The sequence below is a fragment of the Physeter macrocephalus genome, chromosome 1 (assembly GCF_002837175.3).
Source record: "Physeter macrocephalus isolate SW-GA chromosome 1, ASM283717v5, whole genome shotgun sequence".
Classification (NCBI taxonomy): Eukaryota; Metazoa; Chordata; class Mammalia; order Artiodactyla; family Physeteridae; genus Physeter; species Physeter macrocephalus.
Window position 1 is genome coordinate 35,585,722 of NC_041214.2, and position 26,200 is coordinate 35,611,921.

A 26,200-nucleotide genomic window follows, 5' to 3' on the forward strand; every position below is an offset into this window, starting at 1 on the left:
TGTGTGTGTGTGTGTGTGTGTGTGTGTGTGTGTGTGTGAGAGAGAGAGAGAGAGAGAGAGAGAGAAGAGGGCTATATTTTTAACCAGGAGAAGAGGGCTATATTTTTAACCAGGGAAGGCCCACTCAGATGACAACCTTTGGGAAAAGACCTGAAGAAAATGAGGCTCTCTGTAGAAAAGAGTATTTTAGGCAGAGGGAACACCAAGTAGAAAGACCTTGAATCAAGAACATGAATTTGGTGTTTTCAGGGAAGCCAGTGTGGCCACAGGCAATGGTGAGAATATCAGGAGATGAGATCAAAGAAACAATGGTTGGATTTAGGGGGTACAGATCTTGTCTTGTAAGTTATTTTAAAGACCCAGGCTTTTTACTAAGTGAGTTGGGAAGCAATAAGAGCACCAGAGAGGGCTTGGAGCAGAGAAGTGACAAGATCTACTTACATTATAACAAGATCATACTGCTACTATGTTGATAACAGATTACAGAAAGGCAATGGTGGAAGCAGGGAAACTGCTACAATCCCATAGAGAAGAGGGCTGGGTTCTGGGTAAATTTTGAAGGTGCACTGAATAGGACTTGCTGACAAACTGAATTTGGGGCATAAGAAAAAAAGATGATGTCAAAGGTTTTGACTAGAAAATAAGGAATAGCCATTATCTAAGATCAGAAAGACTGCAAGTGAAGTAGGTTTGAGGGAAGAACCAAAGCACAGTTTTACAGCTAAGTTCTAGAAGCTTATTATATATCCAATTTATAGGATAAAAGTATGAAGTCTAGGAAAGAAAGTCTAAGCAGGAGATAAAAATCTTGAAGCCATCAGCAAATAAAAAACATTTAAGCCATGAGAAAGGATGAGATCACAGAGGCAATAAATATAAATGAAAAGAAGCCCAGGAACTGGTCCTTCGGGGCCAACCAGCATTTAGCAGTTGGGGCAATAAGGAAAGATGAGCAAAGGAGGAGGAATGGACAGTGAAGGAGAAAATCCCAGAGAATACAGACTCCCAAAACCAAAGTAAAGAAAGTTTTCACAAAGAGGTGGGAATGAGCAAAAACAAATCATTAACATGTTTAAGAAATGCAAAATGTTAAACAGCAAAGCCGGCAGGGTCACAAACATACTCAAATTTATACCTATAATAAAAATTTACACACACACACACAAGATTATCTACCACCAACATGTTTCTTCTTACTTTGTCATTCTTCACATCAGTATTTTAATTAAGCAGCAAAAAAATGGCCACATTCGGAATCAAATTACCACGAAAAGTCTATTAAACAAGCTACAAGAAATAAGAACAGGCTATGTTTCAACAAATAATTTAAAGGGGAAAGAAAGCAAGGAACAGATCTAGAATGCATAGGATCAAATTTATTGACTCCTACATGATTTTCACATACAAAGCTGAGGTACTAAACAAAATTAATTTTTCATTCGTCTCAGGCAAAATGAAAGTTTTCCAATATTTCCTTCATAAAATTATGAGTGAAAGGTAAAGATATATGTCAAACAACTACAAATTAAAAAAAAACTCCAAAACTAATACATCCTTCAAAAAAAAACTACTATACTACAAAAATTAAAATTTACCTCAAATTCATGGTGGTTCCAGGAGATCACATTAGCACTACCAAGCTCTCTATCAATATTAAATGCTCTCATTTCAGATTCAAGACTATCTCTCAATTCTTCTCGTGTTTTGAAATTCCAAATTAAGTTTGACCTGGCATGGTCCTGACCAAACCTAGATATACATGTAATCAGAAAATAGTGGGAAGCAATAAACAGTTTTAAAAATCTATAAATCTCCCCTAAAACTTATAATAAGCAACAATACAGCGGAATTAATAAACTTTAGCAAGCGTAAAGAAAGAAAATAAAATCTACTGTGTAAAGTTAGTATAGTAAAAGGTTAATGGTAGAAATTTAGCCACAGGTATACAGGTGCTCATTGTAAAATTCTTTCACCTTTTCTCTATGTTTAAAAGTTTTCATTATAAAATGCTGGGGGAAAAAATGAAGCCAAACTATAAGACAAATCTGTGTGGATTTTAAAACAAGGAACTGATATTTCAATTTTAATATTTATTGCTAATATAAATTCCAGTCAGAATTATAAACAGATACCAAATTACAGGTTGGGGATAAGAATTTCTGGATAATTGAGTATGAAATGTGTGGGATGAGCAACATTCTAGATTAGAACCTTACAAACTACCCAAGAAAAAATACTGCTCAACTGTCAAGCTCTGATTGATATTTTCAAAATACCTTCCTTTAATTCATGAAATTATTTAACTATCATAATAAATTTGAATTCAAGTCTGAACTGGGGTGGGTGGGCTTTATACCCATTCACTTTCAAACTGCAATCCTCCTAAAAAGTCTGATGCCAGAATTCCAAGGGAATTCTAGGGAGGACAACACAACTGAGGGATTCCAGAGGAAGAAAATCAAGGCATATTCTTAAGGCTGTACTATATACATACTACACTTTTAGAGTACTGTGGGAAGTTCCCAAAGCACATATTTTCCCTTATTAACCAAGGTATAATCAATAGGTCGGCTTCCAGACTGAGTATTGTGAGTTATCTCAAAAAAGTTTTTGCAAACTCCCCAAAATGTTCCAAAGTCCTTCTATGTGTGTATGACTGTGTGTGTGGGGAGGGTGTTGAGGTGGAGGGTGCTGGGGAGGTGGTGGGAGCAGTAGATGGGGAGGGGGGGTTACCATATTAGAAAGGCTGGAAAAGTATATGAGGTCAGCTAACTTGGACACCCATTTCCCACAAGCCTCCTTATGGTTTCATCATCCAACTCTTTAAAGACTCTATTTCCAACAAGGCTGAAAGAAGTTATAATACAGTTATTTCTAAGCCATGATAAAGTGTTTTAAAGTAACCATCTCTAAGCCTTAATAAAATGCTAAAAGTACCTTTGGCTCGTCAGACTACCAACACTCTATAAAAGGTCTTAATTTTACGAAAGCATCACTAATCATACCAATCTCAACAGTTATATAATTCTTGACCCTGAGAGCATAAAAATACCTGTAGCATAAAGCACTAGATTCAGGCAAAAACAAAAAAACAACTGTCCAAAAATTAAATTTGGCAATACCAAATTTAATTAATTGGAAAAGAGGCCTAAAGTTTACCTATAATAGAAGAGATCCCAGTTTGCTTCTATTTTTATTCTCTGTCTTCTCTTTCGAAGAACTACTGGCTTTTGATTTATATTCTGGAAAAGAAAAAAACTTCATAGTGCTCAATCTGGAGCTACCAAATAAGCTCAGTCAGAATATCATCACTTTGGAAGCGATGAGAAACATTTCCTTCATCAAATTTTGGCAGACACAAAATTAATGAAACAAAATCTATAAAATATGAATACAGAATATTAGGTTATATCACAATATAATACTTTGCCAGCATATATTTCTATAGTGTAGCTGAAATATTTTCCATGTAGCCTAAAGTTATTGTTTCAAATCCAAATTTTGTTAACGTTTACAGTGATGACTAATAAAATTTGCAACAGTCAAAAACAGGTGACTTATTTTAAACATTTACATGCAGTTAATACAAAAATCATGGCAAAACAATAAACACAAAAGATAATAGGTTATTAAATTGCTACCAAAGCCAACAGGAGCAAGTATAAATTGAAATAGCTAATGGACAAGAAATAAGTATCTACATTCAGACACATGTGAAGTGAGACTTTAATTTACTAGACAGAGAATATCAAAGACAACTCCACATGCAGGCAGTTTAATGCATTTCACACATGTAGCAGGGACTTAAACTCACCATATTGTTTCTGTCCTGAATTTAATTGTAAAAAAGGAAAAAAAATTTAAATGAAATAAAAATAAGAGAGTGAGCCTACATCTGCTATGCTATCTCTATTATACAAACTCCACAAGGATGTCACCAGTATAAATCATCTTTAAGACAGAAAAAGGCCCACCTGCTTCTCTGAAGTCTATGACTCAAATTTTAGGCAGTCATAAACCCATTTGAGAATTCAAAGAAAGCTATGGTCCTATTCCAGAGAAAGACACATACATAAGGTTTACAAATGGAGGGGAAGATTTCAAAGATTTCTTGGAAGTCTGTATATGGACTGGAGGTTAAGAATCTTTGCTCCAAGCAAAACGTGTAGATATTGAAAAGTCATGAAAATTCTAATCCTCAATGTGACAGAAGCAAAAAGTAGAAAGCAGTTACAGATTAAAACATAAAAGTCTGTAACTTCATTAAGGAAGTGGCAAATCATATAAAATAAAGCAAGAAAACAGACTAGATATCACAGAAAGAAAAAAGGTAAAGTAGTAAATTTTAAAAAATAAATGCTGTTTGAAATGTAAAACATTGATTAATTAAGGAAATATTCCCTACAAATTTTAATTCTGTGCACTATCATGAAAACTAATGTTAGGTGACTTGAAGAAAGTATATAAATAGTTCATATTTTTAGTTTTAATGACAAACCCTTCCTTAAAACCTCTAATCAAGTACTACTTTCAATTTCCCCTGCCTTCAGGACAAAAAGCTGGGAGTCTAGAGTTATGAAAATGTAAACACTATACAGAAAAAGGACAACCAGCTCTCCATAAACTAAGCTGACTGATTTAGAGACTTAGGTTAAAAGCGCTAACTGGCTAAACAAATCCCTAAACTGAAAATAACATAAATAAGAAAAAAGCAAATTTATACATTAGCCAAAGGTTATTATTAATCCAACAAAGAACATTAGCTACAAATGGAACTGACTCCCTAAACATTCTGATTATATAAGAAATGCAGTTCATTTTAAGACTAAACAGTTAATCTAGACAATGGTTAATTCTTTAGCTAAAGCACAGGTTCATTAATTAGATATTTTGGTGTTAATATTTCTACGAATAAAATAGTCACAAAGATTATTCACTGTTTCATAAAGAAATTAATGTTGAAAACAGTATCCTGGCAGAAATAATTGCTCAGCACTTTAGATAACACCTCATGTAAATGAAACCAACAGACCAATAAAACATTATTGATATTAAAAATACATTGTTTTCCCTCTGAATTTTTTATCTTTAAATAACAGATGCTATCCACATTTCTAGCTAAAATAGCTTTGTGTTCAAGTGTATGCTGGATGTTATATATGAAATCTGATGCCAAAAACTTATTTTCAGTATAATTATACCCAACAGCTTGAAACAACTGTTATTTCAGAAATGGGTTTAACTACCTGAAGCCAAAAGCTTGTAATTTTTAACAACTGTGAAAATAATTCATTTCATATCTACAGACTTTCAATTTTCAAATGCTATAGCAATATTATCATGACAAGACATGCACTGTCTTTTATTAGAGGTGCTTTTATTATTGACTTCCTTGTACATCGAAGCAACCCCAAAGGACAGAGAAGGGAGGTACTGTTATTCTGATTTTATGAAAGAGGAAAGTGAAATTCTGAAAACCCGTAACTTGCCATATGGGTTAGTAGTAAGTGACACAACCAGGCTCAGATGTAGGTTAACCAATTCAAAGTTCAGTATTCTCTTTACTATCCTAGACCTCTGAAAGCCTGTTTAATGATTCTTTATAGTGCATATGTCACTCATACAAATTAGCATTAATTCATTATGCTCAACTTCTAAAGAACTCAATTTTGGTATCAATTTCAGATAGACACACAAGACAATAATATTTCTGTTCTGTCGCACCTGATGCCTTATGTTTAGATATTCTGGAAATTCATATGAAACATGTTTGTTTCAGAAAGTTACTTATATTACTTTCCTTGAATAAGAAAATAGTTACCCTAAATACAGAGATGGTTAAAGGGAAAGAATATAAGTGTGGTCAACAAAAACTGAGATCAAGTCAACTTTTACATGAAACCTTAAATCATTCTTAACCACTGCACATTCTATCCTAGACAGAAGGATGAACATTACTGGATTAGGTTCTGTAGCACATACTACATGCTGAAAAATGAGACTAAAACTGTTTCAGATCTGATCTTGATTTGAGGAGCTAATAATACTGAAATTTAAGTACATATAGTAAATTTAATTTTAACAATGTGAATCTTATTTTCAAAATACTTGTCTAGATAGCTCTCAATAAAAAAGCTAAACAAGAAGGGCAACTTTATTTGTATAGCTACAAAACAAAGTTCAGAGAAGGAAGGAAAAAGATACATATGAATTTAAAAGTCTGGAAACTGGAAGTTATGGAAGAAACTTATGTAAGAAAGAGTGGAATTTTAGATTAACTAACTAAAATCCTAACCACTGATTCATAAAACTATGAATTAAGAAAAATTTATATAAAAATATAATCAGAATTAAGTGACATTTCTTCAGGTGTTCAGTCAAAAGTATCTGCACCATTTCTGTGAACAGCAACAATTGAAGTAATCTAGGATATATGGAAGTGCTAGAAATTCGGAAGAAGACTTTATTTTTACCTCTTTTTGTGCAATGCCCATTCTATCCCTCCAATGCATTAACACAAGATCCACTTTTTCTTTGGCAAATTTTTCAACTTCTTTAGCAGCTTTACCAGCTAGTCTTTGCCACTCTGGAACTTTATTAAATTTTCCATACTGATCCTATAAAATAAAATTGAATTCCATTACACTCCTATAATTTCAAATTTATTTTAAAAATCTAATTAAAGCCAAGTTGCACTATTTTACATGATTAAATGAATACTGAAAAAAAATAGTGAAAGAACAAGGTGAAAATTTCTACAACAAATTATACGTTTTGTCCAAGAAATCTTAAACTTTTCTACCTAGTTTTCAAGATGAATCCTTTTAGAGGGATGGCAAGATATAAGTGGGAGATGGGTGCAGACAGAAGTGGGGTGAAGACAGGAAAAGAACACATATAAGACATTATTATAATAGCATATCTTGAAAGATGTTAAGTAATTTTCTCAAAGATAGCCCAACATTAATAATTAAGATAGCTCTGTAAAGAAAAAAAAGCCCTACATGAATTATTTTTTTCAGTGTTGGCCCTTCACCAACATTTTTCAATTACATATTATGTGCGAAATATCACCTTATACATATGAAATTTAAAAAAAAAATCCATTCGTGAATGTACCAATATGTTGAGTTAGAGAAAAAAAATACAAGATTATTATTATTCATAAAATTAGATTGTGGTGATAACTGCAAAACTGTAATGATTATAGAATTGGACACTAAAAACAGGTTAAAATTTGGGGGATGTAAATTTTACCTCAATAAAGCTGTTAATAATAATAATTTTAAAAGAATACTACTATTTAACATGTGTTTCGGAAAAAAGTACTCTTTCATCCGGAAAAGATACTCAGGACAAGCATATTTACCATTGCTATTTTCACATTATCTCTAACATGCATCCGATCAGCATCCTTCTCAGGAACTGGATCTGAGCTGTCCAAGTAAGCCAGCAAGCCTGGTGGCTAAAAACAACAAACAAAAACAAAATTTAAAATCCATTTTCAAAACAACTGCACACACACAAAAAAAACCTAGCCTTCGAAACCCAAATAAATTAATACTATGATTTAGCTATTAAGCATAGCATTTATTATATGACAACTCCTTTGATAAGTATCTTTTATATTAAAAACAAACAGATAAACTAAAAAAACCCTTAACAGTATAAACAACTTATCAATGAAATTTTATTGGGCAAGAATATACACATTTCTCCAGTTGTTCAACTGACTTACCAAAATGCGTTTCAACAAGTTTGTCGCAGTTACATTATCAGCTGTCCAGAGTCCCACTAAATGTCTACTCAGCTGTCTGAAAAAAGCAGACGTTGAGAAAGGTTTGCTTCTTTATCTCAGGTAGAACAAAAAGGAATTTTTAAGAACAAAATATAAGAAATAAGACTATAGTAAAAAAAAAAAAAAAATTCTATCTACTCAACACTGTAATAACCTATATGGGAAAAGAATGTAAAAAAGAGTGGATATGTGTATATGTATAACTGATTCACTTTGCTGTACACCTGAATCTAACACAACATTGTAAATCAACTATACTCCAATAAAAAGTTTTTAAAATCATTCTGATGTTAAATACTAAAAATTAATATTTTAATTTGGAGAGATGTATGAGATAGTTAATTCAAATACTACTAATGTTTTAGTATTTTCTCCAAACTAAAATGCTTCCTTGATGAACTCACTAATTTTCAATGGACCTGAACATGAAGAAGTAGGTTCTTACCACTTTTAAAGATAGGGAAACAATTAGACTTGATAATATAATTAAGTTTGTATAACAAATCCTGCTATAGTGACCACAGCATTCTGGAATTCTTTGGAATTCTGAACATGAGCAAAAATCAACTATGTTCTAATATATACTTTTTGACAAGGTCAGAGATATAAAATATTTTCAGTTTTGGAGTATGAACAAAGACTTAAAGCACTTTTGAGCTAAAAGCACATTTCGATTCAAAGTGAAAATCTAAGATCCACGCTGAAGCTATGACTTAGTCATTTATTAATCTTAATCCCCACGATGATACCTGCTACCCAGACTGGAAGCTCCTCACAAACAGGGTATATATTTTATTCACCACAGACCATTCTGTGCTTTCATAAGGATTCAAATGCCATTTGCAATAAGAATGAGCATGAAACCTGTGAGGGGAATAACCAAACAACCATCTACAGGCTTATGTATTTATATATGTTACATTCCCAGAAGAAAAAATTCAATAGGAAAACCCAAATTGTGCTTTGTTCTGACACACACACACACACACACACACACACACACACACACACACACACACACACACACAAAACCACTACTAAAACTGTTCACTCTTATGCCTATTTGGAAGCTAAAATATTGAAGTAATGACAGTTGTAATTTCCTTCACTGGCATTTGGTAGGTATCTTATCAATGATTCCTAAAAAGGTTTTAATTAGGGATAAGAGAGATAACATATTATGGCAGCAATTTGTAAAAGATAAAGCAATGCAAATGAAAAGTAGTATTTCTATTATAATTTGACAGCTTTTCAATATTGTGATTGATCACAGTAGGGAACGCGATTATAATAAAAAGGAACACAAGAAGCAAAGGGCTAACATGAAGGGGTTTAATAGAATTAGACATCAAATAGTTTCTAGTGTAACGAAAGATGGTGCTTAGCATTGCTAATAAGGCAGTAGACCAAGGAAATAACCTTCCTTTTATATCTTTTTATCCTCACAAGCAACACAGAAGACTACTTTTGTGACTAACATTTACAAGTAAGGGATGCAGATAGCTTCTTATAATAGTATAAACAGCAGAAAACTATTGGCAGGGCAGCATACTACAACATCCAATAACTGAACATAGGTGATAAAGAAAGGAAATTTATATTTCCATAACAAAGTAAGCCTAAGTCAACAATTTATGTTATTTCAAAAAGTCAAAAAGAACATGATTAAAACATTTATTATATATATTTTTTTAACTAATATGAGTCATGAGTAGTAATATGGTATGCTAAGGATATAGGAAAGGATCACATGTCAGGAATTTTAAAGAAAATTAAAAGGGCTGGAATTCATATAGCCTGGAGTAAACAGATTTATGTGTTTCCTCATATTTGAAGGATTATTATATTAAAAAAAACAGACTTGCCAAAGGGAAAATTGTTTAACTACAAGAGATTTAGGATAGGCTTAGGTTAGGCTGGTTAGATATTAAAGTTTTCTTTATTCTTAGAGTACCTAACTGACCAAAGTTATTTGAAAATTGACTAGGTGAGTCATCTACATGCAAGATGGCCAGGAGGAAATACAAGGAGAAAAACCCTGGGGACATGTGGCTCTAGTTCCATAAGCTACTAGGCACTCTTTTCCATGTTCCAGTCCCATGACTATGGGTATAGAGCCTGATGAGCGGAGAGTGGGGGTAAAAAAAAGCAGTTTTATTTTTTTCTTCCCAAGTTATGCAGGGATAGGGACAATGATCATTTGGGTAAAATCCTTCCATGAGGAAAGGAAAAGAACTAGGTGCATCAAAAGAAAATGAAACATTTATGCAATCCAAAGACTAATTCTGTTTGTTTTACATAATATCTGAACCCCTTCTCTAAACAGCAAGTTAACTTATAGCAAATTAAATTTAACCTACCTATTTGTAAGCATCCTTTGATCTGAGCTTATTGTGAACATCGCAGTATGCAAATGTCGAGGTAAGGCACCTTCACTTAGGGCAAGCTCCTGCATTTTTGTAGCAATTTCTTTGTCACCTTCCTTTGGAAAAAGGGTAAGATGATCCCTAGAGCAACAATCTAAAGCAAGCTATCCTGATTTTGTAAAACTAATTTAACATCTCTAGATAAAATTATTCAGTATACAATATAATAAAAATTAAAAATGCCACTTCAATTATCCAAAAATAACGTACGCAAATAGTAGTATAAGTCACTTAAAAATATTATTTGCCTTTGGAATGAGGTTTAAATGTTCCCAGATAAATTTATCTTATGAATTATACTTTGCTTAATATTAAAATTAGGTTCATTCCATGAGTATATATAATATCAGCCAATGAAGGGGAGAGGTGACTCACAGAAATCAGCAATTCCTACCAAAGGCATCTGCAAACCTGGTTTGCTTTTGTTATTAAAGATATATTCATTTTCATGGTGAACACAATTCTTTATCTTTTTTAAAGAATGATGTGGTACTGAGGTAGTTCTTTCTATTCTGATGTCACTCTGCTTATTTAGACTCACTTTGACAAAAGGGTAGGACAGATAGAACTATTAATCAAAGGTAATCATAGAATTATGAATTAAGCAAGCAGTGTGATATTTAAGACAACCTGTCGAAAAGTAACAATGCTCACGTTATTGAAAAAAAGTACAATAGAATAACTGAATATGCAGTAAGTATACAAATATACACAGTATGAATATGTACATATATCATTTTGACACAAATGAACATGTAGTATGTATATAAAATATACATAGTATGTATATGTACATATATAATTTTGAACATGGTCTAAGAGGAAATTTACCAAAATACTAATAGCAGTTGTCTCTGGATGGTAAAAATACAGGTGATTTCTTTCTTTCTTTTTTTTTTTCTGAACAACCCAATGTTTCTTAAAAGATCATATACTGCTTTCACAATCAGAAAACAATAATTTAAGATACTTGCCAGGATTTCAGTGTAAATAAATAAAGCCTTCCTTACACAGACATTGGCTGTAGTCACTGGCTACGAATCTGATACGTGTGGCTTGCACTGAAGTCAAAGTTGGCTTTTTGGTTATACCTGCCACTCATTAAATATTTCTGAATCAGGCTTCCCTGGTGGCACAGTGGTTGAGAATCCACCTGCCAATGCAGGGGACACGGGTTCAATCGCTGGCCCAGGAACATCCCACAAAAAAAAAAAAAAAAAAAAATATATATATATATATATAAATATATATATTTCTGAATGAATGGCAATATAGTGGATCAAGGTCAGGAAGATACTTTTGTATGGTCTCACGGTCCTAACTGTCCTTGGTTACTTCAAGCTCTGTAAGTGAGAGATGTGGTACTTACTTTGGAAGCTAATATTGAGCATAGAACCCATTAGCTGGAGGGGGAAAATTAGCCTTTAGCTGCATGGATACACTAAAAATGCAAATAAACTCTGATGTTCCAATCAATCTAATGTCTATATATAATTTTTTTAATAGCTGCTTATGAGTATACTAATTCTGTGCTTATTATTTAGCTACTTGTTATATTTATGAGCTATAATGGCAAAATTTTTGGATAAAAGGAGCAAACACTCTTACAATTTAACCAAATTATTACTATGACAAAAAAAGAATACAAGAATCAAAAGCCATTAGACTGATATTGTAAACATCCAGTATGTAAGTTCACATTCATAGCCCCATCTTATCTTCCAAAAAACATAAGGCTAAAGCAACTATCCTGGAGAAGAAATAGCTCATGTCCACCAATATTATGTCCTGATCTCTAGAGCTTAATTACATATGCAGGTTAACATGAGGAACTTTTTGTTACCATACTTATTTGATATTACTTGGCTACAAACTAACTCCATTAACAGATTTCCATATAAACTCACTACCTAAAGTTTCAATACCATCACCACCACCATCCCCAAAAAAGAGGAAGAGAGAAAAAATGCTAACTTTTCTTTTAAAGTAAAGCAAACAAATAATGGAGAACCAGAAAGATTCATTTGCTCCAAATCCACTTACTTAAGAACTTTAAATTCTTAGTTTATTATTGAGGACTGTTTCTGCAACTAGTTTAAAACTAATCTAAGGATTTAAAATTACTTTTCTTACCCAGAAAAACTGCATATTTTCCATAAAAGACTGAAAGGTAATTTTGTCAGCCCAAGTTAAAATAGCCAATCAACATTCAAGTAAGTTTAACATTTCAAAATTGTTCTCTCACCTCTATTATTGCCTTCATAACCAATCCAGCTCCCTTTATAATTGCCATGGAAGGATGCTTCAAAATAGGGAGAAAAAAGTATCATAGAATAAAAGAATCTTATCCCAACATATTTAGCTGTTGCTCTTAAGAGGGATACACAATTTTATTCAAGGTATAAGCCATAAAATTAGTAAAGGCTACATCTCAAAGTCAGTTCACAGTTTGGTTTAAAAATGTTAGGTATTCTTACAATACAGCTTCACACATACTTAAAACAAAGAGTTTATAGTAGTAGAAAACAGCTTATTTGAATATATATTCTACTTACTGGAATGATATCAAATAATTATGGTATTAAAATAATAGAAATCGACATTTATAATATAAATATAAAATATAAATATCATATACACACATACATAATAAATATTATGGTATTATATGAAATAAATATTTTCAATTGCTTACGAACAGCCCTGCTAAAGCTCATCTTATTATTTGGAAATTTTGTAGGGAACTACAAAAAACTACAAAAGGGAACTTTGGGTCTACCACAGAAAAAAATGAGTTTTTCACTACTTCTAAGATGGAAAAGATGGGCAACAGAGTCAAAAAGTGGTCAAAGGCTATCAACAGAGCTCTATGTGAAACACAAAGAAATTCATGGAATTAAATGTCCTAAAATGATAATGTACTTAGGCTATATTTATTTATATTACCACAGAAGCATACATGTACTATTTTAAAAACAAACTGACCCAAAAGGTGGTTCTCTCAGATTAGTTGTTATCTGATAAAAGTATAAGCTCTCACCTGAAAGAGTTTAAAAAGTGTTCTTCCATTGGATGCTACCATCTCCAAGAGCATATCAAACTGCTGCCCTTCTGTTGTCTCACTATATGGAGCACAGAGGGCAAAAGTAAGGAAGTCCAAGAGTGAACTAATAACTAGGGCACCAGTCCCATGATCCTGAAATAAAGTAACATATTGCCTTGGCTTAGGACAGAGAGCTTCACTTAAAACATAGCAGTGATGGGTTTCTTTGTTATTCTATAGGTTAGAAGTAAACATTTAATTTCCCTACATGAGTTTCAAAGTACTCTTAACATGAGTACTACTGGAAGCAGTACTTGTTTTACTAATGTATCAAATCCACAGTGCTTACCGTATCTCAAAGGGAAAATAATTAAAATTCTGTCAAATTTCAAGAGAACAACCAAGACTCCTCAAACATATATATAACTAAAGTTAATGTGTATTTGTATAAAAAGCAATCTTTGACAACACTTGCAAAACTCTGGCAATTTGTTCATATTCCTTCTAGATGTTATATACTGCCCATCTCCAAAAACGTTACTAATGACTGAGGAACAAAGATTTGCCTTAGTTTTTTTTTAAGCAACTTATTTCATAATGACATTTTTAAAGAGAAAAAAAGCAAAACTCTGCAATATAACTGTAAAAATTTAAAGGCTTTGCAACTTATCCTTTCCAGATAAATGGATATAGTCCTACAACAGAATATTTTATTATTAATGACCAAGCTAAACCAATACTGACCAAAAGTTGAGGGCCACAATTTAAAAATAAAAAACTGTCCATGCTGTACTTAAACAATACCTTTCAATATGTATGGTATCTCTCATTAAGACAAATTTAATTATAACTTACCACATGGGAATTAAATTTCTCCAGTAAGTTTTCCAGAAACTTCTTTGAAGAGAGAAGAGAAGCTTTGTTTAGCTGTTCTTGTCTTAAGTCATAGTCATCATGCATGGGCTATTGATTAAAAACAGTGATAATTCATAAGCAATGGCATCATACAAAAGTCCTTTATAAAGAGTACTCATTGAACACTGAAAAAACTAAAAACCATAGCCTTTAAAATTTAAGGCAGAAAGGAATCTCATGATAAGAGAGCAGAAGTGATAATTTCTCCTGGGTCTGATGACACTTTGTGGATGATCTGCCTAACAAGTAACTGTAGATAGTACTGCACAAGGTAATTTTGAGAGAAAAAGTCACAGATCTTCTTCTTAAAAAGCAAATGACATCCATTCTACCTCCCCCAGTTTTATAATATAAATTTGAAATGATAAAACTTAGCATTTAAAAGTAGTACTAAAATTAGCAGTAAATACTTCCGGTCTCAAGATGATTCTCTTTTGACTGCTAGAATAAACTAAGAGCATAAAAAGGATTCCAGCATGACAGTTAAGAGTAAAGATCAAATCCTAATTCTGCTACTGACTATAACCAAGCTTAGATACAGTTAAATTACTTTAACTCTCTTAGTTTCATTCTCCTCAGCTATAAAGTGGGAATAACAGTACTTACCTCACTGGGCTATTATGAAGTTCAAATGAGATAATTCATGTAAAATACACAGCAAACCTCATTAATTTTTAATGAGGTCTCAATGTGTTTACTTCACACTACTGTTATTTTATGTTCTAGTTATTCCACTAATTCTTTTATTATTATTATTTTTTAAATATTTATTTATTTATTTATTTGGCTGCATCGGGTCTTAGTTGCAGCATGCGGGGTCTTAGTTGCAGCATGCGGGATCTTCGTTGCTGCATGCAGGGTCTTCACTGAGGCATGCAGGATCTTTGGTTGCGGCATGCGAACTCTTAGTTGCAGTGTGTGGGATCTAGTTCCCTGACCAGGGATCGACCCCAGACCCCCTGAATCGGGAGCACTGAGTCTTAACCACTGGATCACCAGGGAAGTCCCTCACTAATTCTTTAATGGAATTATTTGTAGTAAAGATAATAAAATCCATTTTGGGGAATAAATGCAAGGTTTGAAACAAGTGATTACTTATGTTTACTGTATACCACTAAGTCTGCCTAAAAACACTTAATATAAGGAATAAAGTCTCATATACTCTACACAAAATTGAGATAAATCAGAAACTTGAAAGTTATATTGAACAGCTGCTTTCCCCCCCCAACAAGCTGTCAGCAAGTTAGATTTTTACCTCTCAAACAGCTTTCAAATGTGCCTTCTTTAGCCCATCCTACCTCAGTATCTCATGTCTTACATGATAATTTGCTCTACCCGCCTCTTAACTTGACCTCTAACCTACACTCCACATACCATCCATGAGCTTTCAAAAATTCAAACATGCTATGTTATCACTCCTGTTGAAAAATCCTTCAGTTGTTCCTTACTAAAGCATACAAATCTTGCTTCTCTGTCTGATACAAAAGGCTTTTTATGGCTATCTCTGCATACATCTCTAGCTATAACTCCTAATCCCATGTGCCCCCATACATACGTTATGATCCAGTCATATTCAATTATTTGCTGCTTCCCAAATATGCTTTTGCACATGCTATTCCTTCTTTCTAGGAAAGTTTTCTCACAGCTAGAAAATACCTGCCTGCCTTTCAAGATTCAGATCAAGGTAATGTCTTCCAGAAAGACTGGCTTAGAATCTTTTATCTTCTCCTCATCACAAAACCAAAATTAAGTGCTGCTTTTTACGGATCCCATGGCCCCTACTACTTTATATTGTATACATATGCCTACCTCACTATACTGTTAGCAATTTCAAGGAAGTAACTTTGCCTTAACATCTTTGTATTTCTAGTACATAGCATGGTGCCTAGTTTATGCTGAACAAATGTTTGTTTGAATAAGTAGATGGCTATGAGAGCAAGTTAGGAAATATAGAAACACTGAATTTAATTGGTACAATGAAAATCTGGATTTGTGGAAGTTTAAACCATCAGTCAACTTAAACAAAATAAGTTTACTTAAGAAAAACACTAGTACTTACACACATGAGGGCACAGAGCATATCAACGGCTGCGTGGATTACTCCATTGTTGCTCCTCTTGAGTGCTTTTACTACCTTCACTCCTAGACGCTCCCGAAACCTTGTGGAACAAAACAACAGCATATAGTAGCAATGTCTGAACATTATTCTATTATTTTATTACTAAAATAAAACATAAATCATCTTAAGTTTCTATTGCATTACTATAGCAATTACATATTCTGAATCCCATCTCTGGAACATATCAGTTATCATAATAATTTTTTTCTTTCAAGGGAAAGATTTTTTTTAAGGTTAATTAAAACTAAAAGGCATATAATTTCCCATTCAAATTCACTAAAACAGAGTCAGTAATATCACGGGTGAATGGATAAATAAGTCAGAAATATCATTTCCATTCACCTTCCTTTTTTATTTCTCATGAATAGAAACTACTATATCACCATATTAAAAGGTATCAGGTTTTACTCAGATATAAAGAGGTAAACTGTTGATTATTTGCTATTTTGAGTTGTTCAAATTCTCTGAAGAAAAAAATTAAGGCAACTTACTTTGGAAGCTGAGTAAAGGCTAGAAAACCAGCTTTGGAAGCCACAAGCCTCCTCACAGCCTGGAACTGACTCTCAAGTTCTGCATTGGAAGCAACAACATCCCCCTCTTGGGACAATAATGCCGTTATGGCATTATTGATCAGTTTTTCTTTGTTTTCTGAGAAGAGACCCTAGGTAAGGAAGAAGATTTCAAAAAAGTTTCCATAGCAAAAGTTAATGACAATGAACATATTATGATACAATTTATCTTACATCCTGCGTTACTGCATGGAGAACTCCACTATATGAAATATTAGCGTTGAACCTGAATACAGCATCTGCAAAGTTGCCATCTGTAAGGAGATGAAATGTTCAAAAAGATTTAGAGATCTGCATTATATTTCTTAAATTATTGTTAAGTAGATGGATGGAAATGCAATTACATTTAAATCAATACTTACTCGGAGGTGTAGCCAAGAATCTGAGATGAAGGCTCTCTACCTCTTCATCGACAGGCATGCTGAGTAACCCCCATCGTTGACCTTTATGAGTTGATGTCATTTTTACACAAACATCTCTGTTACCAGAGGCTCTCACTCCATCCAGCAAACTTGCTAATAAGGAATCTCTAAGCAAGGTTAAAAATAAAAAGGTTTTAGGATTGATAATTTAGGAAAATTTTGATTTAGAAGGCAGCATAGGCCCTTTAGCAGGTTACCTGCTCAGGGGAGCACTCTGGGTACAAGGGAAGCTAAAAAGAACAGTGGCATTAGGAGAGAACCTGACATTCCAATACTAGCTCTTCACTTTGCTATTACATACTATGTATGAGTTACTAAAGGAATGGATCGTTAACGTTTTCCTCCTGTTTTTTAATTTTAAGATTATTTTTAACAGTTTTGCTTAGGTATAACTTACAAATCACAAAATTCATTCAATTAAAATGTACAGTCTGGTAATTTTTAGTGAATTTGTACAGTTGTGCAATCATTATCACAAACCAGTTTTTGTACACTTCCATCACCCCAAGGCAACCATTTATCTCCTTCTGTCTCTATGGTTTTACTTTTTCAAGAAACTTCATCAAGAGAATGAAAAGACAAGCCACATTTGGGAGAAAATATTTACAAAAGACATATCTGATAAAGGATTATTACCCAAAATATACAAAGAACTCTTAAAATTCAACAATAAGAAAAACAATCCAATTAAAAAATGAACCAAAGTCCTTAACAGAGACCCCACCAAAGAAGATATACAGACAGCAAATAAACACATGAAAAGGTGCTCTACATCATATGACATCAGAAAAATGCTAATTGAAACAACAAAATACCACAACACCAGTATCAGAATGGCCAAAATCTGGAACACTAACACCACCAAATGCTGATGAGGATGTGGAACAACAGGAACTCTCATTCACTGTTGGTTGGAATGCAAAATGGTACAGCCACTTTTGGAAGACAGTTTGGCAGTTCTTACAAAACTCAACATCCTCTTACCATATGATCCAGTGATTACATTCCTTTGTATTCACCTAAAGGAGTTTAAAACTTACATCCACACAAAACCTGCACATAATTATAGCTGATTTACAATGCTGTGTTAGTTTCATTGAGTATATTTATGTTAAAGTAACTTGCTGCCATTATCCAAACAATTTAAGAATGAAAGTGAAAGGTGCTATTTTTAAATACTTTAAAAGTGTAAGTTTCAGAAATACACTTTATTTTTCATTCTTTCATTTAAAATCAAGTCACCATTTTTATACTCTTCAGAAACTTGAAAACTAAATGAAGGACATTTTACATATGCAACAAAATAGAGTCGTCTTTTCCTAAGTTACATAATTTTAATATAACTTATATAATGAAGCACTTTAATGAAGCACTTTGCCTTGCACATACTAGGATCTTAAAAGCTAGATGAATTTAAAAAAATACCTCTCGGTTGAAGAGTATTTCCGTATTTGGCCTTTTATAAATTCAATGGTAAAAAGTTGTGGGTTTTCTGAGTCACAAACCAATGCAAATACCTAAGGAAAACAAAACACAAGTTCCATGAAAGATGTTTAGTTTTACAGTATTTCATTAGAAAAACTACACATCATTTAGCTGACAAAAGTCAGTATTTAAAGATGTAACTTGTTTATAATATCAGACTTTAAGAGCCACTTAAAAGTCTCATTCAAATTTTCACACAATACCAAATAAAAAGTTTTCATTGTATACTCGGAAAATAAATTTTGCAATATTCATTGTTCTAAGATCAATAAATATAATGAAGAATTAAATACAGATTCTTCCTGTTTCCTATTCTTTAGGCATTAAAAATATTAAAATAGAAAGAAAATTATTCTAATTTATCAACAGGGAGAATTCTCATTTAAGCTAATATTGCTGAAACTTACTTCTCCTAAGGGCTTCAATGTTGCAATATTATAGGTTGCTGGATCACGTTCCACTAAACATGTTTCTGTAAGTGCTAGAATTCTTTTTATAGGTTCCTTCAAACAAAATTGATACATATTAAAAAATTATTGAAGAAAAATGTCAAAATCAGATGAACAAATTTTTACTTTTAACATATGGGCTTACCGAATGTCTAGGTGATATTTTTTGGACTACAAACTCAGCTAAAGATGTGATGGATTCATCAGTGCTGTATTTCCCAAAGCGAAGATTCAAATATTGCTCAAATTCTAAAGGTTCTTTTCTGATCCGCAATGAAATACCTATATAGTTGCCAGCATGATCTATTGCACTTTTGATAATTTCTTCTCTTTGTTCTGATGCAAATAAATGCTGCACAAATTTTGAAATTTAAAAAGTCAGGGTTGAAATAACTAAAATGTGACCATAGTGAAATCAACTCACAGGAAAGTGACTGAAGGAGCACTTCCAGCAAAAAAAAGGTAGATCTTATCAGAAGTAAATAAGCAGTGTGTTGTGGCTGAAATACTACTATTAAATTAAAATCACAAAGTCTGAGATAGAGAGCCTTGCAAAATAATCACTGAATGGAAATTATCTCCTAACTTCTCAGAGTCTGGTTTTCATCACTGCGTGGAAAACAGCACTCTGGGGATTCCAAAAGAGGCCCCAGGGACCCCAGCTAAGCCCAATCAGGGTGCGGGTACTATGTGGACAGGATTCCCAGTTTCAACTAAGGTAGCTCTGACTTCATCTGTTTTTATATAGTGGACTTTCTTGCAAGATTACCTTGAAGAATGTTTAAATGTTTACAAGTCATTGGCCTATGAATATTACAAACCAACCTCCAGAGAGTATTACAAAGGTTAAGGATATATTGCTACTTGCATTTGGTACCTGGAGGCCAAAAATGCTTAATATCCTGTGAAGAGCAGGGTAGGAGAATCCCACACAAGAAAGACCTGTCCTGCCCAGAATGCCACTAACTACCCTGCTGAGAAACACTGGATCAGATCATGTTTTAAAACCTGATTTTATTCCCAGCAGCGTATCTAGTCACTATGGATGCAGAAGGTACCAGATGAAGGTTTGCTGAATGGATCTGTCATGGTCTCATATTTGTAGTGAATGTCTCATTTTAGCTAGTGTCTTTTAAAAGGCACACAGTATGCTTAGAAAGTGTATGATTAAAATTTAAAAGTGCTTGATGCCATCAAGCAATAAAAAATGTTGGCAACTGAGGAGTGTCATAATTCTTATCCTTAATGTTTACCTTATGCATTGTAAGGCTTGGTGAATTACTGTGATTCTGTTAAAGTCTGTGAGGCCATATTCCTGTAATTAGGTATGTTTTCTACCAAGGCGTTAATCATTATAAATTTCCACCACCCAGGGAAGAGAAAAACCTTTGGACAGCACTATGACAGCAGGCTTTAGGCTGCTTTAGGGTGGGAGAAGGAACTAATTTTCTCTTTGGGCCTTCACCTTTTGGGTCTAGACTCAGAGGTAACAAAATGTCTACATGTACATTCCTAGATGAGGGACACTAGGATGGTACCCATCATCCGGGTAAACAGTGAAATCTAGGATGAGTAAAGGCCTATAACTCTGAAGAGTTAACATATTTTGTAAATCAGATTGTTCACCCCATCCACCATTCTTTTTACTTCCCTTTTGCTATGCTCTAGCCTCTTGTATATCCAAAAGACTTGCCTGGCTCTGTTACCCAGGGATGGATAATTTATCTACAGAACACTACATCTTGGAGTAGTGTTCCCAGGACATTAAGGTAGCTACAGGAATTAAAATTCTCAAGAGAAAGGATTCTTGAGAGTAAGTTCAGCTGAGCCTCTCCATGTGGACCCTCTTAATGCTCATCTTTGAGATGTGGGATTTAATTAAGGCAGGACGTTTCTTATAAAAAAAGATGGTCATCTTCTATAGCTCAGCTTCTACTGCCAACATACAGGGCATTCTGCCGTACCCCCAAATTTACATATAATTCAGAATTTCAAGACAAAAACATGCAATGAATTCCAAATTTGAAGTTTCAATGAATATTCAGATTTCAGATTACAAATAGCTGGGCAAAGAAAAGAAGACTATAAAGAAAAGATTTTAAAATACCTTTTCAAAGAAAGCTTAGAAACCTTCAGGTAAGACATTAATAGTAATGAAAATAAAACTGTAACTACCATTTATTGAATATTAAGCCACACACTGTGCTAAGCATTTTACATAAATTATCTGATTCGATCCAAAAAACAACAATAACAAAAACCTATTAACATACCTATTACTCTCCTCATTTTATAGAGCTGCAAATTGGGATTCAAGCTCAGGTCTCTTTGATACCAAAGCCTGCACTCATAATACATATCATACTTCCTCCCTGAGGACTCAGGAAATTTCAAAATTAACTCTGCTTTCCTTCAAATGGTCATGTCCCTTTTAAAATGGCTTTTTAAAAACACTACTTACCAATCTACTAAATCCTCCATAAAGTATACAAAACCCTCCTTGATAATCAGAGAGATCTACAAAGCCTTCAATATTTCTATAGTCATAGGAACAGAGGACTCTGTTGGTTGCAGGATTAATTTGGTCAAAGCCTCCTGGTGTTACTTCCAAAATGACAGGTTTTCTTATATCACTCCAATGATGCTTATAGCAGTTATATCTCTAGAGAGAAAGATAATAATACTTTTAGATTCATATTTAAGTTTACCATAAAACACAGTTACATTTAACTTATCAGTCACTGCTGAAACAACCAAAAATTATAAATATGTAGAGCTACTATCCAAATTGTTAAAATCATTTTTATTTTAGCCATTTGGAGGTTTATGTTTATTCAATTAAGAATGTTCATGCTAACTGAAGACAGTATGTCCTTTTACAATTAACAAAGGTTTGGGTTACAATATTTTGTGAAACTATTTTAAGTCACCTTTATGCAAATCTATAAAAAAATTTTTTTAGGGAAATCCTAAATAGAAATGTTATTCAAGAGTTCTATTGGAGAAAAGATTTCAACTTTTGTTGATGGGTTTTTAAAAATTAGATTATAGTTGCTTTACAATGCTGTGTTAGTTTCTGCTGTACAACAACGTGAATCAGCTATATGTATACATATATCCCCTCCCCCTTGGATCTCCCCCCAACCCCATCCCACCCATCTAGGTCATCACAGAGCACTGTGCTGAGGTCCCTATGCTTCTTTCAACCAAGTTAGATATAGAAAAGAGCTAAGTCACATTTCAGGGCTGTTACAGTATTCAATTTAAACACCATAGGCTTTTCTAATCACACCATTGGAAACTTATCGTTAGAAGTCTGATCTCATTAGCAAGTAAAATTCCATTTAGAGAACATTCCTTTGTAAATTAAAGTACCTAGTATCAGAAATAATTACAATGGTCAACATCCATTTACTACCCAGTTTTACTCTTAAAAAGAAAAAAATGTTTAGTTGAGGCTGCTAACCAAAATGATGTGTATAGAATAATTTAAAATAAAGGCAAAATGAGGCAAAGAGAAAATAAGGATAACAAAATGTCAGATGTGTAATGAACATTCCCTTGTCTACCCAAAAAGACCACAAAGTTTTCTACTCATCAATATGAAGAGGAACGCATGGTCAGTTTCATGATTCTTAAGGTAAAAATAAACCGGCTGCTGCTCAAGAGTACAACTATTTCTAATACTAAAATAAGAGAGAAATTCTCTTGCAGGTGTTCAGAAAAGAGAGTAAGGCATTAGATAATAAACACCTCCGCTAACACCCCGACATTAAACCCAGCAATGAGGTTCATAGGATCATACCACATCAATCCCCTCAGCATTACTGATCTATGGCATCATGCACATTATGGTTTCATAAAAGGAATTCTGCAGAAAGACAAAAAGGCCTGCATTAACCCAAGAATATATTTAGAGCTTTGATTCTGAACTAAAGGATGGAGCAGTGCCACACCTTTCCAGCAGAAGTGGGGGTAGAAGGGAGGCCACAAAATGTGGTGCTTTTCCCAACTATACTGGTTTACATGCCCCACAGACCACTCGCACAGGATATTCTCCATTCCTCCAGCTGATAATCAGCTGTCAAGTAAAGAGATTTGCCAAGGGAAACAAACCATTGTCCTTCAGGACTGTGGAGGCCAAGGCAGTCTTGAGAGACCTTGATTTAGAGTATATCCAGGGGCAATGAGAGGCCTGAGGCCAAATTCAACTTATATAAAACTGCTGTCCTTCAGGCAATCTTCTAGGGATACTGTTTTCACCGCAAAATTTTGAAAAGTATTAAGTTGCTGAAGTTAATGGATATAAAGGGAAGCTTATAAACAAAATCTCTAAGTATGCTTCTGGAAGCAGTTGTTTTCCAAACAGATGAGATATATAGAAAACTCACCCACTAACATAAAATAACTAAAATAAGGATACCAAATTATGATTTATATAAATCTGATTGTGGCTCATCACGTATAAGAAACAAGCAGCTCACCAAATGCCATTAAGCTATTTTAAATGGCTCCTGGGCAACCAGTCAATTGCTTGAGTTGAGATCAGTGAGGCTTTTGGGATACTAAAACAAGAACAGAACATCTATATACAGGATGAGGGCTTTTAAAAAAAACAGGGGAACAGTGCTGCCAGCATACGAGAGTTCAGATCCTGCCTTCTGCCAGAAGCTAGCGTTCTGGACAGTGCTATGAGTTTACACATTACTCTACGCCCCCCCTATTTCAAGGGAGTGAAAAAAGTAGCAACGCCCATTTACCATCCCCAGAAGACTCTGATTTAGTTTAAATGCTGCTGTAACATGACTAGAGAAGGCCTGGAAAAGTTAAATTCTAATGAGTAACCATGACTTCCTGAAAGCTGTCAGTGCACCATGCAAAGCTTCATTATTGGCCAGATTCAGTGCAAGAACATGTAATAAGACAGTTTCAATACATAAACATTCTTAAAACTTTAATACTTCTGAAATAGGAATCTCCTACACCAAACAACTATTGCATGGTCTAACAAGTATTATCAGCAGCGTGAAGCTTCTCTTGCTGTTTAGAATACTGAATAAAGACTTCGTGAATGAAGCATTGTTTTTAATGCTGAGTTCTACCTGAAGATTTTTCCCCAACTATCAGCATTAACAGTCATAAGTCTAATTATTCATATTTGAGTTTCCTGTTAAATTACATTCATCTCTCTATCACACGATATCAGGAGACATTAAAGTTGTTTCATTTTTTTCCCCTTTAACTTTGCCATAAAGGGAACACACAGTTCATGGGAGGATTTCTAAAGCACAACATTTGAAAAAATAAAGATAGATATTAATAAATGTTAAATACTTGCCCTTCCTGTGATTTTTCCTTCTGAAAAATCAGTTCTAAATCTCTGAAAGAGAAGATATAAGCATAGTTTATAACAACAGATTGGTAAGAAAGACTCACATTTCAGTTCAGTACTTTCTATCCAAAGTTAAAATCCCAACTTGGTAACCCTGATATTAAAAAATGTTATTAGGGACTTCCCTGGTGGCGTAGTGGTTAAGAATCTGCCTGCCAATGCAGGGGACACAGGTTCGAGCCCTGGTCCAGGATGATCCCACATGCCGCGGAGCAACTAAGCCCATGTGCCACAACTACTGAGTCCACACGCCACAACTACTGAAACCCGTGCGCCTGGAGCCTGTGTTCCGCAACGAGAAGCCACCGCACTGCAGCGAAGAGTAGCCCCCACTCACAACTAAAGAAAGACTGTGCGCAGCAACAAAGACCCAATGCAGCCAAAATAAATCTATTACAAAAAATGTTATTAAAGTTATAGTTTAAGGGTATTCAATAAAAAGTGTGTGAAATTTTACTGAAAAACAGGATAGATTAATTAAACGTAAAACCACTTTGTTCTGTATAACGTATTTAAAAAGACAAAAACTATTAAATATAAAGGATTAACCAGCCTGTCAGTAAGAAAAAAGTGAAAGTTTCACAGTATCGAGTTAAGGGTCAATAAGAAAAAAATAAGCATAGTGGGAACAGGGACTCAGAACATTAATATCTGTAGTTTAATGTAACTGTTTCATTAAGAAAAAGAAGAGAGAAATTTAGTGTATTAACATGAAATGGTTCTTACCAATGCTTCTGTAAGAAGTTCTGTTCTGTGCTCTGTAGAAAATTTTAATGTTTCTGACTTTTTTCCACTGCCTTTACGAAATGTGAGGTTGAACTCTGTTCCTTGTCCTTTTCCAACAGGGCTGATGCTGCAAATATCTCCATAAGGCCACTAACAAAAAGAAAGGAATTCTTTCAACTTGTGCTATACTATGGGGAAATGCAACACTTATTTTTACTACTTTAATTTCACAATCACTGATTAAATGAGAAAATTTTACAAAACAGTACTGAGGCCTAGAAACGGTTTTGTCTTACAGTAATTCTATAAAACAAACTTTTAAAAGTTTTCAGTCATCAGAGACAATAAAGAAGTCCTACCCGTTTTCCAACTTCAATGACTGATGACAATCCAAAGCAATTACAATACATAGATGTGAAAAGAACTGGGGAATAGCATTTTATGATTACCTACAAATGTGTTAAAAACAGCAACAAAAAGAAGAATCTGTAAAACATACCTAATTTAGAATTAAAATAAACTAGAATATATTTATGTTTACTTATCCATATTCACATTAGTCTTGCCTTTATAGACAGTAACCTTACTTTCATGACAAGTATTTCCCAACCACTGCACTTGTGACTTATGTACGCCTGTATTACAGTAACAAGGCTCCCTTTAAAATTATAAAGAATTTACAAATTTTACATTAAAAAGACTGCTGTAATCTATAGTAACATTTTAAAATGTTATACCCCTTAGAGCCTAGAAATAAGCACACACATGCCCCCTTTATTTATGTTTGGTCCTGAGCACTGAGCATTATATAAGCTATTAATCTTTTTCAGATTTGACACTTCTACCCTAAAGTACT

At 33.7% G+C, this 26,200-nt stretch overlaps 1 protein-coding gene across 6 annotated transcripts in view; it reads right to left on the reverse strand.

Moving 5' to 3' along the window:
• The window catches only part of DNAJC13 (DnaJ heat shock protein family (Hsp40) member C13), a 115,288-nt gene that overhangs the window by 59,123 nt on the left and 29,965 nt on the right, over positions 1-26,200 (reverse strand). For all 6 annotated transcript variants that reach the window (XR_008619089.1, XM_007116577.4, XM_055089772.1 and 3 more), the window contains 19 exons: positions 25,345-25,494; positions 24,565-24,606; positions 21,688-21,888; positions 19,372-19,578; positions 19,185-19,280; positions 18,718-18,809; positions 17,233-17,399; positions 17,045-17,124; positions 16,793-16,962; positions 16,242-16,341; positions 14,123-14,230; positions 13,265-13,420; positions 12,470-12,526; positions 10,159-10,280; positions 7,739-7,814; positions 7,370-7,465; positions 6,474-6,617; positions 3,160-3,242; positions 1,596-1,749 (listed from right to left, as the gene is read on the reverse strand). Coding sequence is in view for 5 of the 6 variants with exons in the window: in XM_007116577.4 (XP_007116639.1) it covers positions 1,596-1,749; positions 3,160-3,242; positions 6,474-6,617; positions 7,370-7,465; positions 7,739-7,814; positions 10,159-10,280; positions 12,470-12,526; positions 13,265-13,420; positions 14,123-14,230; positions 16,242-16,341; positions 16,793-16,962; positions 17,045-17,124; positions 17,233-17,399; positions 18,718-18,809; positions 19,185-19,280; positions 19,372-19,578; positions 21,688-21,888; positions 24,565-24,606; positions 25,345-25,494 (2,301 nt within the window). In the remaining variant the exon portion in view is untranslated. The remainder of the gene's footprint in view (positions 1-1,595; positions 1,750-3,159; positions 3,243-6,473; positions 6,618-7,369; positions 7,466-7,738; positions 7,815-10,158; positions 10,281-12,469; positions 12,527-13,264; positions 13,421-14,122; positions 14,231-16,241; positions 16,342-16,792; positions 16,963-17,044; positions 17,125-17,232; positions 17,400-18,717; positions 18,810-19,184; positions 19,281-19,371; positions 19,579-21,687; positions 21,889-24,564; positions 24,607-25,344; positions 25,495-26,200) is intronic.